We start from the raw sequence: 20,034 nt of genomic DNA on the forward strand, positions 1-20,034 counted from the left end.
CTTATATCAATATTCAAAGAATGTTTGCAATGACAAAAAAAATCAAACAAATAAAAAACATACCTGACAGGGTGTGTGTACATAATACTCGTTTGGTATACTTTCATTCAAACATAAGAAAAATTATTTATGTAAATCTTTGATTGTTTAACATTCTCTTCTGAATCATTCTTTTATTACTCATGTAAAATCGTTACGGACTAGGGTATAATATAACATCTTTTTAAAAAAAAATTAGTTTAACTGAACATGAAAAATATATTAGATGTTCATATTTAATGAGTTAAAGCAAAACATAGCTAACTTAATTTAAGACAAGAGTTAATAAACAAGGATAAAATACGGATGCTTCGAACATGAATATTTTTAATCTGTGGTAAATACAAACATACACATTATAAATCAATTGTAAAGCAAATAAATTATACAAATGCAATTAACAACTCTTTTATAACAAAATGCGCACAACTTCACATACTATTTAGTATACAAAGTGTATACATATTATCACATTTGGTACTTTATTGAACAAATATATTGTATTCGTGTTTAAAACGGGAATATTGAAAAAAAGTATCACAAGACTAAAAAATGATTCCATTCAGGTTCACCGCATACTTTCGAAGATTTTAAAAAGTCTAATGTATCTGTATAATACTACGTATTTAATATACTAGTACTATTTAAACGCTCAGAATAATTCAATATCTAAGTTAATTACTTTTCAAAAAAAGACAAAACCAAAAGAGCTTGTATCTATAAGTTGGAATGGTGTTTTCTTTTCTCTTGGCAAATGTCTTCAATTTCCTTTTGGAAGAAAATATTACTGCATGTACATCTAAAATGCTGCTTTATTAACCCCAAAAGGTAAAAATAAGCTTTCAAGCTAGAGAAGATGCATGTATTATAGAGTTCTAAAATTTTGAATAAAGTTAAACTTTCATAACACAACGACGTTCTTGCAAAACAAATCATCTCTCTTGTGAGGATTAGTCAAGTTATCTTTTGAGTTGACCTACGAAAAATCTATTACTTACATGTATTTCTCTAAAGACGTTCTTCATTTAGTTCACTTTCAGCAATGAAACTCTTATGCTCAGGATTATCTTGGTCCTCAGATCGAATTTCTATTTTTTCATCCCTGAAAGTGTTTTTCAATCGACTGATATGACTAGCAACTGTCCAAACTAGACATAATACCAAAAATGTTATGACAGATTCTCCTAACAATAGGTAGGGAAACCACATTGGAGTGGAATTCTCCATTAAAAATCCCAAAACGATTGGATTGATCATTGTTCCCATGGAACAAGCTATGAGGAACAAGGAAGCTACAAATCCCGTTACTGGTAAGATGGACTCTTCTGTCCAAGCGAATACTAACGGGAAAATCATGGACATTGCTAAACCAACTATCGCGGAGGAAATCCAAATACCCTCATAAAACTTGAAGTGTGCCGCTGTGAAAAACCCTGCGAATCCTATGATCATGAGAACAATTAGAAAGAAAATCAACTTAATAGGCTTAAAAATCCGGACCAAGAAAATTCCAAGAAATCTGGCAATGGTAAAACTTATCCAAAATACAGCAGTAACATTCGAAGCCATATGTTTCGTCCACTTTAACTCACTGACACAAAAGATGGCCAGAAAGTTATTGAAACCATCTTCCATGGCACAGTCAATTCCAAGGAACACCATTAAAATAATCAACACAAAGGCCTTAATCCCAGTTGATAACTTCTGAGTTTTTCTCTCTTCACCCACGCTATCATCCTCAGAACTCTTAGTCTGCACATCCGTGGGTCGGTCAGATGTGCAGGCTAACACAAATAATGGAACAGTAGCTGTTAGGGCAAGAAAAGCTGCTATTGAATATGGGACATACAATCTGGACTCGGTCCATGGGAAATTACCAGAATCAGATGTTGTTGCATTGTTTGTGTAATTTGCTATGCTTTCATTTCCTGTGATTGCACTAGTGATATTCATATCTTTCTCTGGAGCAAGGAACGGGCTAGTGACAAAAGGAGAAATGGCTCCTCCAATAGCGAAAGCGAATTGAATACTCTGTAGGAACGATTTTCCGTCATCCCTCCAGATACTTATGAGAAGAGCGTTGCCAGCTTAAAGAAAAAGAAGCATTTTAAGGTAATTATTTAGTGTACAATGAGCATCTTTGTATAAAACAAAACCTTTAGCTAAAGTTGATTCTTGAACTACTCATGAGAAGGTGAAACTAATAATAAACCGTTATTATGCTTTACATATTTTCATATTTTATGAAGAGTTGTTTCTTTAAAGTAGAACTCCATAATTTAGTCATACATGTAATACATACGGCTTCACCACACATTTACTTTAACGAAAACTGGCATTATCTCAAATAATCATCATATGCATTAACAAGATTAAGAAATTTAAGTGTGCTTCAGTTGTCATATCATTATTGTTGAGAAAATATGTCATGATCCCGTTTTTTAGCGGGTTTTGGTGTTATGTCGCCATGTTTTCTGGTGTTACTATATACTTGAGTTTATGCATAAGGCACTTCTATTTCATCTTTTATCTTTAATCACATTTTTTCTTCCCAATGCAATTTTTTTTTAATGGCTGGTGTAACTATGTTTTTTTAGTATTTTTCCAGGCATTTCATTTTAATTATGTCAATATATTAAATCAATTTCAAATATAGTGCATGTTGTAAGTTATCTTTTATAATATTTTTTCTAGTGATATATTCAAAAACAGTTTAAAATTTAATTACAATTTTAGCAATTTTACTGCCTATGTAAACACTACATTTAGGGTTGATCCCAACTCAAACCAGCTTTGTAACTTAGTGGAAAAACGCTTGCTTTGTGATCAATTACTCGAGAGTCGAATCCCTAGGTATGAGCACGAGAAATATCAATTGCCAATATAAAATGAATAGTAATTATATAACGTTTGGAACTTTGAAATGAATTTTCGGATAAGCCTTTGTAACCCATGACCCCGTTTTTGGCATTCAATTCAATTAAGTTACATACTATAGTAAGCGACTCTATATTGATTTCTTTGATAACACAATTTTAAACTAAATAACGTATCCTTGGAGGTCACCATATTACCCATCAAGTCTGCCTTTATATTTCTCAAAAAAGATAATTCTTTATGTCATAAACATCAATGAAGAAAGAATCCAAACGAATAAGATTAAAGATTTGTATATAATTTCATATATATTTAGAGATATTCTTCTCATATGGTGACTAAATATGTCCACATCCATCAAGCCCACTTAATTAATACATAGCTGCAGGTCTGTAGCTCCCGGCCTGAAAAAATTCGGATGGACGTCCGTCTGAATTTTTTCAGACCGGGAGCTACAGACCTGCAACTAACTTAATACAATGTTGTACAATTATTTTTACAAATTCCTCAGACAGTAATGTACAGAAATATTGAAGAATTCACAGCACCATGAATATAAAAAATAAAAGGTTATTTAAAGAAATTTCATCTCTTTAAATTACATTTTGTGATATCAGAGAAATGAGAGTACTTACTGGTGTCCAAGCCACCTCCGGCTAGTCCCTTAAACACGTGCATGGCAACCATCAATTCATAGATGTAGCACCAAGGAATGACAGCTAAAATGAACATCATTGTTAAAACTGTCCATGCCACACAATATGTCTTCTCCTGTTTCATTTTGTCAAAAATGATTCCCAAAACTACAGAGCCTACAAGAATTCCAACAGAATGACCAGTCATGAATGCCGAGGCTTGTTTCAGGGAAGTGCTGGTGATGATTCTTAAGTCCAATAGAGATGGTCCAAACTGGCCCATGGTCCAACCCTGTATACAATCTACCAACAGTCACTTAGTATTCAAAGCGTAGAACTTTTATTTGATTCTTTTCTTATGAAATGCAGACTTTTTTTATTTATCAAACTTTCTGTTTAATTCGTTCCTCCAAAGAAGGTGACTATCTAACTATTTGACATAATTATTCACACAGTCATATGGATACATCTACCATATAAATCATTTGAATAATAATTTTCTCAAACTTTTCAAGTAACAATTCACTGTTTAAAATTCACTAATGATATATTTCAACAGTTTATTCTAATTATTTTAAGAGGACTGGATAATCGTGGCAATTTTTAGACCACATTAACCTCCTTAATATTGATATAACAATAAAGGAAGTAATTCAAATCCATAAGATAAAATATTTGGATTTTTTATTTCATGGCTAAAAAAAATACATTTGAAATTTCAAAATCTGAGTGATAATTTGCTGACTATCAAGCCTCCTTAAAATATGATTTTTTTCTCTGTAACTGAACATGTAAACACCCACTAAAACAAAAAAGCTCCACATAATACCCAGGGAAATCAAATATTTCTCTCGGTATATGGCATCACGCCTCAGTCTGGCCAGAATCCCTTCCTTTTCACTGTCCTCTTCAAGGATAGACTTGTTGAGACCTTCTCTTTCTTCTATGTGGACGTCATTGTCATTCACCTCCAAGTCCTTGAAATCGTGTTGTGGTGAGCTTTTATTTTTGTTGACCTCTTCATTGCTTAACCCCATTGTTCTTGATGTCTGAAATTAACAAAAAGAGAGAGATGACGATAATATTACACTATAGAATGAAGAAAACTAAAACTACAGTAGGTTGGTACCTTATAATGATACAAAAGAATATCTAAATGGTAGCTATTGTGGTTGGCCGAAATCACACGTGCGAAAACCTCTCCAACCCCTAAACAAAAGCAGAACATGATAAACAATGAAATGGGGAAGGGTGGGGATTAGTGGGTTAATGCTAGTATAAAATTATTTCAATGACCCAGATTTAAAAAAAAAAATCTTCATAACCTGGTTGATATAAATGTCAATGGCTCAATACTGGTGTTCTGGACAGAGAAAGAAAATCTTTTTAAGGGTGCTCCATAGTCAATAAATTAACCATCAAATGTACCGTAAGCTTGCATTTGATATGTTAAATATGACTTTGTTTGCTATAAACTATGATTCAGTAGAGAAAGATTTCGTATATTTTAGCTTTCGCTGTGGAATGAATTCCTGCATCATTCTACATACATATAGTTCCTCTTTCTAAAGGAGATAAATATAGTATAAAAGATGACCACGAGCATCTAGCCCTCCAAATAAATCATATCAAACTGTATTAAACTTAGATTTTCAAAACAGGTACAGGTTTGCACTTGAACTTAAAAATATGAAAGACATGTAAACATACGAAAGATGGCCGGGTAAAGACGCATTCATTTATCTCACAGCTGACTCATAAGACATGTAATCGCTGATAACTGGCAATGTAAATAGAAATAACTTGTATTTACATGTACATGTAGAAGTGTTTACATATATACATGTATATATATAGCTCAAACTTCAATCACAAAAGATAAAAATATATTCTGTATCTTCACCTATTCGTAATATTATTAAATGTCCTAAATTATCTTAATTTTACGGAATAAAAGTACACCAGTTGTAAATGTGAATTACATGCAACTACAAATTAGTTAAACAAACATATATGATACTAGCAAAAATAAACATTTAGGGAGTGCTTAAACAATTTAAGAAGCTTACAATACTACCTTAAATGACCGTCTTTGATTTTAATAATACATGAGGTAAGATATGCATTGATCGTATTTAAGCAACCCTTTATTGAACACTTGATTTCTGATAACCTCCTACACATTGTGTTTGTTTTAGAGCTTTACGCCGGCATCCGAACAGCTATAAAACGTAAACATGATAAAGACTAGTGTGACCAGAAGGAATCGATCGTTTCTCTTATCAGTAAGCGATAATACAACATACAGGAAAATATTCGCCCCTGTTTTATTTTCGCCCCTTTCAGCAGGCGAATTTAAAACTGTGCGAATTCCAGTGTCACATCTCTCTTTAAACACTTTTTGAAAAACACTCTTTTAACTGTGTCCGGGCGAATTCAAGATGGGATGAAACTGTTTGCAAGTTTAGAATTACACGGGGCGAAAATAACCCTATTTGTACAGTACATGCCATATAGTTGCATGTAGTAGAATACATATTACCTTTCTCTTTAAGACTTGAAACTGATTTCCCCAATTATTAGTCTTCTTTACTTTACAATCGAAGAAGTTTGCATAAAAATTTGGGTCACAGTATTCTATTTCATATATTCATCGTCTTCTAGCTCTACCGTATAATCTTCTACTGTATAAATGAGAATATTTGCCCTCGTTTTATTTTCGCGACTTTCGCCTTTGTTGTCAGTGGGTGAATTTAAGACTGGGAGAATTCGTAGTGTATGGTGTAGGGTGTAAGGGTCAGGGTGTATAAGGGAATCACTGAACGGTTGGGTGTAATGGTAAGGGTTTGCAGTATAGGGTGTGAGGGTGTGAGGGTGTAGGGGAAGGGTGTAAGATTAGGGGTTAGGGTTAGGGGCACAATATCTCAAATTATCTCTATATAAACACATCTTTGTCTGGGCAAACTCAAGACGGGACGAAAGCGATTGCAAGTGAAGAATGGCGAAATAACACGGGGCGAAAATAACCCTGTATAGAGTATTCTTCCTTCAGGCTTCTCTGGTTGGAGAAATTCCACTTGAATATCATTAGAATTTTTTTAAAATCTAGCAGTGAAATATATAGGTGAAGTAAACTTCACCTGAAATTTGTGTGAATGCTTCTTCACGTGAAATCATGTTGACTGGCAACGCACTTTGAAATTTTTTAAAATGCGTTATATTTGGGACCAAGTTGACAATTTTTTTAATCAAAGTGCGTTAGGAAAGTACATCAACATTTGTTATATTTTCGAGACACTAAACACATTTTGAAAAAAGTATTAATTACAAATTTCAATTTTAATAACTTGATATAGTGATGATTTGTAAAACACTAATGAATATAATTAACGTTCTTTGAGAACGGGGGTGACAAACAAATATGTGAAAATAGTATCATATAGCTGCAGCATGCGCGGTTCTAGAAGTGGCTACGGACCCCTTCCCCCTCTGAAAAATTCAAATTTATTAATTTCACCGAAAATAGCCCCCCCCCCCCCCAGTTATCACTCAGACCCCTCCTGGAAATATTTTCTGGATCCACACATGTGCAGTATTTATCATCATAACTTCAGAGGTAAAATGAGACATGTTTTTGTTCTTGAAAAAAAATCACATTAAAAATAAATCACACAGAAATTCCAGAACAGCCTTAACAAATTTATTACACAGTTGGAAGGCAATATAAAGAGATAAACAATTGTAAAGGCCACGACCTTACTCAGATATAAATCTATGTGCCTGTCTTTTTAAAGTGTACACAAAAAAACACAATAGAATTTAAAAATATCAATTTCTTGGTTCTGAATGTAAACAATTATTACATACAATTTCCTCCTATGCTTCTTTTTAAAAAAAAAAACATAATTAGCGTTACAGATTTCCACAAACATTCTATCAGACAGTACACTTCTTTAAGCAGAACAGGAAATTAAAAGGCAAATACATATGTAGAAAGTTTAAAATACTGTAAAACGAACAAATTTGGCGCATACGTATTTTAGCGCAAACGCAAGTGCCAGTACATTAGCGCAATTATATTTTAGCGCATGCATCTTTTCTTTAAAAAAGAATACAAAAAATTTTGCTTGATAAACGATCACGCCCAAAATTTAGTTCTGTGTTCACTCAAGCACGCGAACACAACGACTTTGATTTCTATCTCGCATGCACGGTAAACTGTCGTTGAGAACAATACACTTATTTTTGTGTAAATCGTCAGTAGATAGATATGAAAACTTCATTTATTGGCGATGATGTGTATTTTTTGTTGGTAAACAAATTTGAGTTATCGGACTTTGAATTTAACGTGTCGACTTGGATAACACTAGAAGAGTCCCGAAACTAAAAGTTAAATCGAATGCTACATTTTCCATGAGTTTCGATCACCACGAGAGAATCTTTTTCACAGTAATTTTACATTAAAAAAAACGCAAAAATAGGTATCGTCTTGTTATCTTTATATCCACTAATCAGAGATCAAAGAAATTATGATCAATCATGTATTGTCAGCGTTAACGATCGCCACGCTTAATCACATTTCTACCTCGAGGCGCTAAATGGAAGTGGCATGGGGAGAAGCCCAATTTTCAAGGTGCTAATGAGAGATATTAAAAAGCAATTTAAACTGAATTAATTACTAGTAATCCATGTTTAGGAACTTATACCCGATAACCCATACCGTTTACCTGTGTAATTGTTTAAACAAACAGAACCGACAGCATCTGATATTTAAATGAACACTTCTATATAGCCTTAAAAATGGACTGACGTTATTGTTTTGCAACTTAAAGAAATTTAATACAGATGGAAAATCGTTGGCGCACTATTAATTTTAGCGCTCAGAGGCAGTTGCGCCAAAGGCGCTAAAATTTGTAGTGCGCCATATTTTCTCGTTTTACAGTACGCTCTGGATAAACTCAAAGTCACCTTGACTAGATGTAGGGCATTATAACAAAAATATATATTGCGTATACTAGGTGGAGTTTTGTGTAAATAAATAATTAGAAAAATACCCTAAGCACAAGTACCATTTGTTTTCATAAAAGTAAATTTGACATTAAATACCTATTTTAATAGTGGTAAAAGCAGACCTTGTCTCACTTCTCCCATGAAAGTGAAGTTTTTATAGTACATGGTCTTCACTGTGGACAAGAATTTGACATGTTTATGGAATTTTAAAGAAAGATATCTTTTAATAAATTATCTGTACACATAACACCGAACAGTTCATTGAAATACCGTTAAGGTGAGACAGAAAATGTGCATTTAATGTCATGTGTGTTGATAACACAGTGAAACAGAAAATAAAGGGAAAGAAACAACAAATTTCAAAGAAGGGAAAATATAACAATTTCTGTTTTTTTTTTCTTTCTCTAACATGTCCAAAAACAATTAGAGATCTCCAAACATACAATGTATATGAAAATTTTAAAAACTTCATCTTAACCTTGCTAATATTTTAAATGAATCCAGATAAATGAATCTAGATTATGAATGATATATGTTTATTTAGTATATTACGTAATAACCTGTACTTATAATAAATATGGAGATTTCTTGGATTTCAAATCCCTTAATTGATCTACTGATCTTAACAATGCCATTATTTAAATACCCAACCATGAATACTCATAGATATGCTTTGGTTGACATTTGTCTGTACATACACATTTATTAAGGTTTATGTTTCCTCAAAATTTACAACCTTAATAACCTACACAATTACATGTAATGGCCAGGTTGTATGGACAAAAAAATAAATTATAATTTGGGGAACATTTAGGCAAGGGATTATATATGTATGGGGTAAAAGTTTGTGACTATTTTCTAGATTCTCATAACAGAGATAACTCATATAAATGCACACACTTTGAAAATAACCATTTTTTATTGCAACTTTAATTTCTCTGTGTTGCCAATGTAATAATTTTCATAACACTTTAGCTTACTAATGTATTTTCAAACTGTCATGGAATTTTCTATTTTAGATAAACAGTACAAGATGGAATGCAGTGAAAACTGTCAAAACTAACATTCAATACACTGTGGCCTATTCAAAAAGTACATACTTTGAGACAGAAGGTTTGTGTCAAAAAAGCACGTTGTCAAATAAGACAATATCGGGTTAGATTTGGAACTTCAAATTGCATCATAAATAAACAGTAAACCTTATAATTATTTTATTTATTTTTTTTATGTACAGAAACATTGTATTAGAGCACTTAGATAAGTAAAATCATACATAAATTTATCAAAGTCGATTTTTCATTGACAGTTTCATCAGTCAGAGTAGATGACAAATCTTTTTCAAGTGTTTTTCATACTGAATGAAATTACAATCTTTTAAAAGTAAATTATTTTTCAATAACTAATCTATCGGTTATTATGGTAAACAATGCACTCATATCCAATTTGGGTACCATTTTGTATTTACAGGCAAAAATATACTGTTTCACAACAAGTGTCACTAAGTTATGAACGCTGTAAACATTATTGTTGTTAAATTTACCGAAGAATACACCTATCTTATCAACAGCTATTGGAAAATTAAACCTTGATAGAAACATTTCTTCAACTGCACACCATATCTTTTTAACATTAGGACAATCATAAAAAGATGCTCAATGGTTTCAACCTCTACCTTACAAAATGTACAAAGCTCATTGTCCTTTAGTTTTAATTTCATTAAAAAGTAGTTTGTTGCATTTATTCTGTGTAATATTTGAAATTGTAACCAGTGATATTTTGATTCCTTTGTAGTTTTAAAAGGGAGCTCAAAATTTTTACCCCAATCCGAGTCACTAAATCAATATTCTTCTTAATGCCATTTATAAACTGCTTTGATTGTTTCTTTCTTTTTACTTATTAAAATATTATACATATCTTTACAACCTTTGTTTTCTTTCTTGGAAATTGCAATTTTGTTTGGTATATGTGCTTGTATTTTAATTCTTGCCTCTTTAATATTGTAAGTACCAATTCTATCCAACACAGCCCTTTTAAGTCTAGCATATTCTAAAAAGATTGTATTTTCATGTAAATTATTAAGGGATTAAAGATTTATGAAATTGCATTCTGAATCGAAAAGATCGCTTATAAATATAAAGCCTGCATTAAAATAACTTTTTAGGAAAGCTGAATTACTATCAATTCTAATATGTGGGTTATACCATATGTGTTCACTGTGAATGTTTTCATTTTTAAGAACTGAAATGTCTATTATTTTCTGCCAGCTATAAAATACTTCTTTCCAAAAACAGTTATGCATTATATTACCAAGTCTGGATAGAGAGTCTGTTCCTCTTAGCCATAAATTTTTCACTGTTATATTTAAACTTGTCTCTAACAAATTAACCCATATAGATTTTGAATGAGTTAGTCTCCTTATCCAGCTTGACTTTAAGGCCAGAATAAAGTCATTATAATCTACCATTTTAAGACCGCCAGATCTATAGTCTTGTATAAGAGTTTGTTTATTTACTTTGTGTATTTTGCTTCCCCAAAGATAAAGGTATAATTCTCTCTCAAAATTTTCTAAGAGGTCTTTACTTGGATTGGTAATGTAAGTATCAAATGATTCATTTTTGGAATTATAAGGGATTTTATGACAGTTAATCTTCCAAATATTGTTAATCTACGTAATTTCCACTGCTTTATCAGTTTTTTTTATATTGTCTAGTTTTACATTGTAATTTAAGTTTATCATATCATCTTAGTTTACCGAAAATTTTATCCCTAGCAAGTCAAAGTTTGTATTGTTCCAATCAAGTTTCCATCTCGAGTGATGAAAAGTTTCTTTTGAGAATTTTTTACTTCCTATCCACACCATCTTTGTCTTAGAAAAGTTTATATTTAGTCCTGATATATCCGCAAAAAAATCTAGTTCTTTAAGAATACCGTCTAATGTTTCTGGTGATCCATTTGTAAATAAAGAAGTGTCATCTGCATATTGTGAAATTTTGTATTCAGTATCTCCTATTTTTATACCTTTAATTTCTTAATTATTTCTAATTATTGTTCCTAATATTTCTGCACAGAGCAAGAATAAGTAGGGTGATATTGGGTCACCCTGTCTGCACCCTCTTTGAGGATAAAAATAGTCCGATATTATTCCATTTTGAATAATACATGTTTTTATGCCATTATAATAGGTTTGTATCCAATTTTTTATTGAATTTCCAAAATTAAATAGGTCAAGTGTATGAAAAACAAATTCCCATGATATAGAATCGAAGGCTTTTTCAAAGTCAATTAACATAAGTAAACCTGAGGACGATCACGTGACGGGCTCACAGGTAGACGCTACTTTCGAGCTCCATAGTTTTGATCAAATTTTCTTGGATTTTGACGACGAATTGATATAATTAATGGTTTTTGTGGACTTACATTGACTTTAGGATATACATGTAGCTGATAATTTTCCTGGCGTTAATGTGAGTTAATGTGTTTTTTGTATATATAGTAACATTTTTTTGTGTACCTGAGACTCAGTGATTAGTTCTCAGAATGTCGCAAATCTCAAAACCGGTCTATTTAAAGAACAGCGAAATCCTCACTCCAGCGGAGGGTAAAATTACTAATTTTTTATTGGTACAGTGTGTTACCAAAGTGGTCGGAGATACCGTTAAATGTATACAGTTAGATAGAGATTTATGAAAAATTTATTTGACCACCAAAGAGGGCAGGGACAAACTATTGCTACAAGGCATAGACGTAGAAGATCAGCATATCAGTGTCTATGATTCAAACCCGTATTCTACAGGACTGGAAGCGCCCGATGACAAATCTTTAAAAATCACAATCTGCGGTGTTCCTCTTTCAGTGGATGATAGTGCCGTTTTCGAAATGTTATCGAAATTGAAGGTTTCTCCCATAACAGAAATGTATTATGAAAAAATTAGAAATCCTGAAACAAAAAAAATGACAAGTGTACTAAACGGCAACCGCTTTTTGTACATTGAGCCAATTCTACCAAACACATATCTACCAAGAAACGTATATTGTGCGGGGCTGAAATGTAAACTTTTTCAACAGGACCAGCATGTTGACAAACCAATAATAACGTGTACCAAATGTTGGCAAAATGGGCACAATAGATTTAATTGCGAAAATGAACCATGCTGCGCACTGCAAAAAGTCGGGGCATAAACCTAGGTGCGATAAATGTGAATTCTACATTCCAGAAAAACTAAAAAACCTCCAAACCTTTCAGGGAGAAAAAGATGTTCTTTCAAATTTTTATCCTTGTGAGCTGAAAATCTTTGGGGAGAACTTAAGGTCGGCGGAACAGGCTTTCCAGACCACGAAGGCGCTTAGATCAGGCGATGTCATTCCAGCGGAGCGCATAAGGAACTCCAAAACGGTGCTGGAAGCTAAACGCATCAGAAATCTAGTCCAAAAATCTTCTCAATGGAAAGACACGGAAAGGGATGTGATGGAACAAATTATCTCTGCTATAATAAATCAATGCGAGGAAATGAGGGACACCCTTAGTTCCTACACACCATCGGTGTTCTTTGGTCACCCAGTGTATGACTGGGGCACTGCTCTATCATACGAGGAAACCGTCAAAACCTCACCGAGGGCCTGGCCAGGAAAGAACATCATGGGGGACATCATTGCCCATGCAGCGGAAAATTTACGAAAGAGCAAGCATTAAAAAGAAAAAGTCATCAGAAAAACGGTAACTTCTTCAAATACATGTTTTGTTAAATGAACACATCGACCATTTTTGAATGTCAACTTTAAAGTTATTGTCGCTTAACGCACGCGGACTTAATGATTACTGTAAAAGGCAAACTTTGTATGACTGGCTTAGAGATATTAATTGCCAAATTGTATTCTTACAAGAAACCCATTATATAAATGAAAAAGAAAATATTTACAATGCACGATGGCTGGGTTCAAGCTATCATTGTTTTTCTATCTCGGCGCATAGTAGAGGTGTTTCTATTTTATTTCAAAAAAATTTATACTTAATGTTCATAAATCAGATGAAGAAAGAATATTGTTAATCAATATTGAATATGAACAAAATATAATTACACTAGTTAATATATATGCACCTAATTCAGAAAGTGAACGATGTAATTTTAACAAGAGGCCCAGGGGCCACATCGCTCACCTGAGCAACAATTGCCTTAATTCTGATCAAATTAGCATTACAGTATCAAAATATCTTGACAACTGAGTACAGTAGATCTTGCTAAAAAAAAAATTGAAAATCTGTCAATTTTTATCCACCTCTTATTTTTTGGTAAATACCAAGCCCCTTTTGTTGTTGTACCTCTAAGATTTTTCTCTATTCCTATATACCCCCCCCCCCATTCCGTGGCCCCACTATTCTCTAGGGAATCATGGTTTCATCAAACTTAAATCTACCTTTAATCTCATAACCTGTGCTTTCAAACTAAGTACTGAGTTTTGGACCAAAAACTTTCCCAGAATATTTTTAAAGATTTTCTCTATATATTCCTATGTAAAAATTCAAACCGCCATCATGGTCCCGCCCTACCACTAGTGATTTTGCAAACTTGAATTTACACTACCGGAGGATGCCTCTACACAAGTTTAAGCTTTTCTGGCCTAATAGTCTTTAAAAAGAAGATTTTGAAAGATTTTCTCTATATATTCCTAAGTAAAATTTCATCCCAATTGTGGCCTCACCCTACCCCTGGACTATTATTTAAACAAACTTGAATCTATATGATCTGGGGATGCCTCCACTCAAATTTGGGCTTTCCTGGCCTAATACTTTTGAGAAGAAGACTTTTAAAGATTTTCTCTATATATAAAAATGTATCCCCCATTGTGGCCCCGCCCTACCCCCAGGGACCATGATTTGAACAAACTTAAATCTACATCATCTGAGGATGGTTACACGCAAATTTTAGATTTCTTGGCCAAAAAGTTATTAAAAGAAATTTTTTAAAAGATTTTCTCTATATACTCTTATGTAAAAATTGATCCCCCAATTGTGGCCCCACCCTACCCCCGGGGACTATGATTTGAAGAAACGTGAATCTACACTACCTGAGGATGCTTCCATTTTAATTTGAGCTTATCTGGCCTTATAGATTTTAAGAATAAGATTTTTAAAGATTTTCTCTATTTATATTCCTATGTAAAACCTGATCCCCCAATTGTGGCCCTACCCTACCCCCGGGGATCATGATTTGAACAGACTTAAATCTACACTACCTGAGGATGCTTCCATTTTAATTTGAGCTTTTCTGGCCAAATGGTTTTTGAGAAAAGGATTTTTAAAGATTTTCTCTATATATTCCTATTTAAAACATGATCCCCCTATTGTGGCCCCACCCTACCCCCGGGGACCATGATTTAAACAAACTTGAATCTACACTACCTGCGAATGCTTCCACTCAAAGTTGAGCTTTCCTGGCCTAGTAGTTTTTGAGAAGAAGATTTTTAAAGATTTTCTCTTTATATTCCTATGTAAAACTTGATCCCCCAATTGTGGCCCCATCCTACCCCCGGGGACCATGATTTGAACAAATTTAAATCTGCATTTCCTGAGCATGCTTCCATTGTAATTTGAGCTTTTCTGGCCTAATAGTTTTTGAGAAGAAGATTCTTAAAGATTTTCTCTTTATATTCCTATGTAAAACTTGATCCCCCAATTGTGGCCCCATCCTACCCCCGGGAACCATGATTGAACAAACTTAAATCTGCATTTCCTGAGCATGCTTCCAATTTAATTTGAGCTTTTCTGGCCTAATAGTTTTTGAGAAGAAGATTCTTAAAGATTTTCTCTATATATTCCTATGTAAAACTTGATCCCCCATTGTGGCCCCACCCTACCCCCGGGGACCATGATTTGAACAAACGTGAATCTACACTTCCTGAGGATGCTTCCATTTAAATTTGAGCTTTTCTGGCCTGATAGTTTTTGAGAAGAAGATTTTTAAAGATTTTCTCTTTATATTCCTATGTAAAACTTGATCCCCCAATTGTGGCCCCATCCTACCCCCGGGGACCATGATTTGAACAAATTTAAATCTGCATTTCCTGAGCATGCTTCCATTGTAATTTGAGCTTTTCTGGCCTGATAGTTTTTGAGAAGAAGATTTTTAAAGATTTTCTCTATATATTCCTATGTATAACTTGATCTCCCTCTTGTGGCCCCTCCCTACCCCCGGGGACCATGATTTGAACAAACGTGAATCTACACTACCTGAGGATGCCTCCACACAAGTTTAAGCTTTTCCGGCTGAATAGTTTTTGAGAAGAAGATTTTTGAAAAATACCAACAAATTTTTAATAATTCTCAATTATCTCCCCTTTAAAAAGGGCGTGGCACTTCATTTGAACAAACTTGAATCCCCTTGACCTAGTGGTGCTTTGTGCCAAATTTGGTTGAAATCTGTCCAGTGGTTCTTGAGAAGAAGATGAAAATGTGAAAAGTTAACAACGACAACGACGACAACGACAACAACGACAACGACAGACAACGGACAAATTGTGATCAGAAAAGCTCACTTGAGCCTTTGGCTCAGGTGAGCTAATAATTTACAGAGAAACGCGGGAGGTTTTCTGCTTATGGTGACGGAGTTTGGGTACTCGGGGATATATGTAAATACTACAAAATTTAAGCGCAGTTACGCCTTTCAAATGTCGATTGCCCCTTTCTCGCATTTTTGGACATTTTCATTTAATTGGACAAATACTGTCCACCGTGTGAATGCCCAGTTAACACGTACGTTTATTACTTCTTATAAGACGTATGAGAGGGTCGTGGGCATTTGCAACGGCTTATTCCCCCAGATTTTTACATTATGACAATTGTGTGTAAACATAACTTGTTTGTAGCCTGATTGACTTTTAAAAAACTTAAAAGATTCCATTGAATCAGTGCCCTGCCCCCCCCCCCCCCCGACTTCCCAATGTGTGGGGTGTTTAGAGTAGAAAGAGTCGGAAACCAGGTAAGACATATACAAGTACATTAAACAATACCAGCACATTACAATATTAAACTCTCTTGGTCAAATCTTTAAAAAAGACAATACCTTAATATGTATTTCTGGATCAAATAAGAGTTTAATTCCAATCATGTGATAAACTATTTCAGATTTGTATGCATTTTGACATATTTACATGTGTGTATGGGTATTTAATATATATAAATATACATATTCAATATACAAATAAAAATATTGTACATATCATATATTCTATGTCTGTCTTCTTTCATTTACAACTCTCCCCCTCTTGTGCATAACTGTGTTTATATCGCATTATGAGTTTATATTGTACAATCCTCCATTTGGTCAATAAGGAAACTGAAATTGAATTACTGGTAAACTATTATAATACATTTTTTCAAATCTAAAAATAGAAATGATCTTATTACATGTGATGACTGGGGATTTTCAGAGTTTCGATAGCAGTTTTATTGTTCACGCTATCGCTGACCTGAAAAATCAATGCATCACATGCTTGATGCGTCATTTATTTTATCTTTATGCGTGTATTTTCCCCCCAAAAAAGATTTTATCTAAAACGTGGCTTAGAAAGGCTTTGCATATCAATTATGAATGAGCATATATGCAATTAAAGGGTATACTCAAAAATGTTTTTATATACCCCAAATATGTTAATTTCCTCTACAGCATTTTTAACCTTGACCTTTGACCATGTAACCCAAAATTTACTCTATAGGAGATACCATGCAGTGTAGAATGCATGGCGACCTTCTTTTTGTCAAAAGTCATACAGTAATATTTACGTAATAAATATTAAAGTAAAACTCGTGATGATCGAAAGCAAACACAGCGAAATAACGGATAGAGCGAAGTTTTTGCAGATTCCTCGGTAAAATTCTTTTAAAACACAACATCAAGTAAAATATTGCGGTTATATTGCACTCTGATAAAACAAATTGTTTGTATCATATTTAAACGTTGTTCTTACGTTGTCAATTTTCATATTTATTTTTCAGGTACTAGTATCGGTCTGAGTAAATGCGCACACATTAAAACATGACCCTTGGGAATCGGATAAAAATTTAAACAAAGAGAAAGATGGAATAAAGCTTAAACATAAAGCATGGGAAGTTCAGTTTTAGGAAATGACAAATGTTAAAAAGTTTCCGTCAATATGATTTTCGATCACTGGATCAAATCCTGCAAAGCCCGAATGAGTCGCCCTAAAATGTGAATTTATTTGATCGACCAGTATTTGGCCTATCCATTTTCAAGATAACGCCAGTTACTTTCGCTTTCGAAAGATGAATGCAGCTCATTAATACCCGTGAGCAAGTAACACAGAAAGGAGTTTTCAGAAGATATCAGCCATTAAAGAGTATGGGAACCATAAGTTCTACGACGAGCTCTGTTGAACGAGATCACAAAGACTTGGCTTTACTTTTAGAATCGGCTAAATTTGGGAAATGGGAAAAAGTATGGGATATTTTAGCGAAAAGGCCGTATATGGTAAATTGTTGTCCTGAAAACCGGCGTTGGACCGTATTGCAACAGGCCGTCTGGTGGAATGACACCGAGGTAGTCACAAGACTTCTGCAGATGTCTACCATTGATACGTACGGCAAGGCAAAAGAAGGTAAATCCGAGATCGGGGATGACGGGGGACTCACCGCTTTTGAGATCGCCGAAAAATTCAAGTATGACAAAGTTTCTAAGCTATTGCACAGCTTTGTCTGCGGGATAGAAAACCAAGAGATCGACACGTTTCATCCATGCCGTCATCATGTCCATAACCAGGAACTTGGTCTTCTTCGTTTAACCTTGGCGGCGTACAAAAATACATTTCACCCTCTGACTATTGATTCTTCAAAACCATTAACTGCTGTTTTAGAGGACATCTTTGTTTCCATGAATACTACCGAAATGTGGAAAATCGTCCGAGACAAGTTGTCCGAATCTGTATTTCTGTCTTGCCAAGATTACAGTGAACAAATCAAGAAATGTGAAAGTCGAGAGAGTTTTTTCAAGACGATCGTAAATGTATACACCAACGAGGAAACAAGATTGTATACTCGAGTTAACACAGCCCTAAGACGCCAGAGATCGCATGGCTTTAGACCAACGGCGGAAGATTTGGCATTGGGTCCATACATATTGGTTTATCAACTTCTGCTTCTGTATTGGGACAAACTTGGAAAGGAATCGAATACAACATATCGCAAAGTCTTACTAACGAAAAATCACCAAGAAAAATACATAAAGGGCGTTAAATTCGCGTGGCTCTCTTTCGTGTCCAGTTCCGTATCTTACGAGAAGGCAATTCCATTTCCAACATGCGAACCGGAAGAGGAAGTCAGCACTCACCCGACCATGTTCATTTTTGATAATACATGCGTGTGCCGGTGGCAGCCACGAAACATAGAGAAGTTTGCTATGTATGAAGAAGAGGAGAGGGTGTACCCCGCAGGCTCGCACTTCTTGGTTACCAATAGAGCCGACGAAAATGGCGATATCCGAATTCATCTCAAACTGCTTAAACCAAGTTAAACTTTTAAAAAGATGTTTACACGAACAATTAATTTATATAACAACTGGCTTTGATTTGCGTTACATATACAGCTTTTGAAATAGCCGAAAAATTCAAGTTTGACGAAGTTTCTAAGCTATTGCACAGCTTTGTCTGCGGGATAGAAAACCAAGAGATCGACACGTTTCATCCATGCCGTCAACATGTCCATAACCAGGAACTTGGTCTGCTTCGTTTAACCTTGGCGGCGTACAAAAATACATTTCACCCTCTGACTATTGATTCTTCAAAACCATTAACTGCTGTTTTAGAGGACATCTTTGTTTCCATGAATACTACCGAAATGTGGAAAATCGTCCGAGACAAGTTGTCCGAATCTGTATTTCTGTCTTGCCAAGATTACAGTGAACAAATCAAGAAATGTGAAAGTCGAGAGAGTTTTTTTCAAGACGATCGTAAATGTATACACCAACGAGGAAACAAGATTGTATACTCGAGTTAACACAGCCCTAAGACGCCAGAGATCGCATGGCTTTAGACCAACGGCAGAAGATTTGGCATTGGGTCCATACAAAATGGCGATATCCGAATTTATCTCAAACTGCTTAAACCAAGTTAAACTTTTGAAAAGATGTTTACACGAACAATTAATTTATATAACAACTGGCTTTGATTTGCGTTACATATACATGTATTAAGGTATCCCACTCCTCAATGTTGTTGTATCAAGATTTTCTTGAGCAGTATATCATTGAAATCTGTAGACAAAACATACTTAAAAAATACAAAGATAATGGGGGGTCAGTATCCATCCCTCTGAGTTATGGCCTATTTAATTTGACCTTTTCGCACCTAAAATGCAATTTCATCCTGATTAGGATTTGTTGTCAGTATTTTTGATTAAGCAAACTTATTTCTTCAAATATTGTTTTTAATTATGCACAATGGTCACACTGAATAGAGGGATTACGCA

At 34.2% G+C, this 20,034-nt stretch overlaps 2 protein-coding genes across 6 annotated transcripts in view; one reads left to right on the top strand and one right to left on the bottom strand.

The window, feature by feature from the left end:
* Nucleotides 1-338: 338 nt before the first annotated feature.
* Nucleotides 339-20,034, bottom strand: part of LOC105328456 (sodium-dependent glucose transporter 1A) — a 34,779-nt gene continuing 15,083 nt past the window's right edge. Inside the window, exons 2-5 of one of the 5 annotated variants that reach the window (XM_066073049.1) lie at nucleotides 4,355-4,600; nucleotides 3,552-3,843; nucleotides 1,038-2,126; nucleotides 340-807 (exon numbers count right to left, since the gene is read on the bottom strand). In XM_066073049.1, the coding sequence (XP_065929121.1) occupies nucleotides 1,048-2,126; nucleotides 3,552-3,843; nucleotides 4,355-4,588 (1,605 nt within the window). In that variant the 5' untranslated portion in view covers nucleotides 4,589-4,600 and the 3' untranslated portion in view covers nucleotides 340-807; nucleotides 1,038-1,047. Of the gene's footprint in view, nucleotides 2,127-3,551; nucleotides 3,855-4,354; nucleotides 4,601-5,261; nucleotides 5,332-5,628; nucleotides 6,880-20,034 lie in introns of those variants that run through there. The other 4 variants (XM_011429323.4, XM_066073048.1, XM_066073051.1 and 1 more) reach the window with 4 other exon arrangements.
* Nucleotides 12,703-13,251, top strand: LOC136271980 (uncharacterized protein F44E2.8-like). The gene has a single exon (XM_066072621.1). The coding sequence runs from the start codon at nucleotides 12,703-12,705 to the stop codon at nucleotides 13,249-13,251; it is 549 nt and encodes a 182-aa protein (XP_065928693.1).

This window comes from Magallana gigas, chromosome 10 (genome assembly GCF_963853765.1).
Source record: "Magallana gigas chromosome 10, xbMagGiga1.1, whole genome shotgun sequence".
NCBI classification, from domain to species: Eukaryota; Metazoa; Mollusca; class Bivalvia; order Ostreida; family Ostreidae; genus Magallana; species Magallana gigas.

What these genes read in the sequence shown, in the direction of transcription:
- LOC136271980 (XM_066072621.1), top strand. Translation starts at nt 12,703, where the DNA reads ATGAACCATGCTGCGCACTGCAAAAAGTCGGGGCATAAACCTAGGTGC.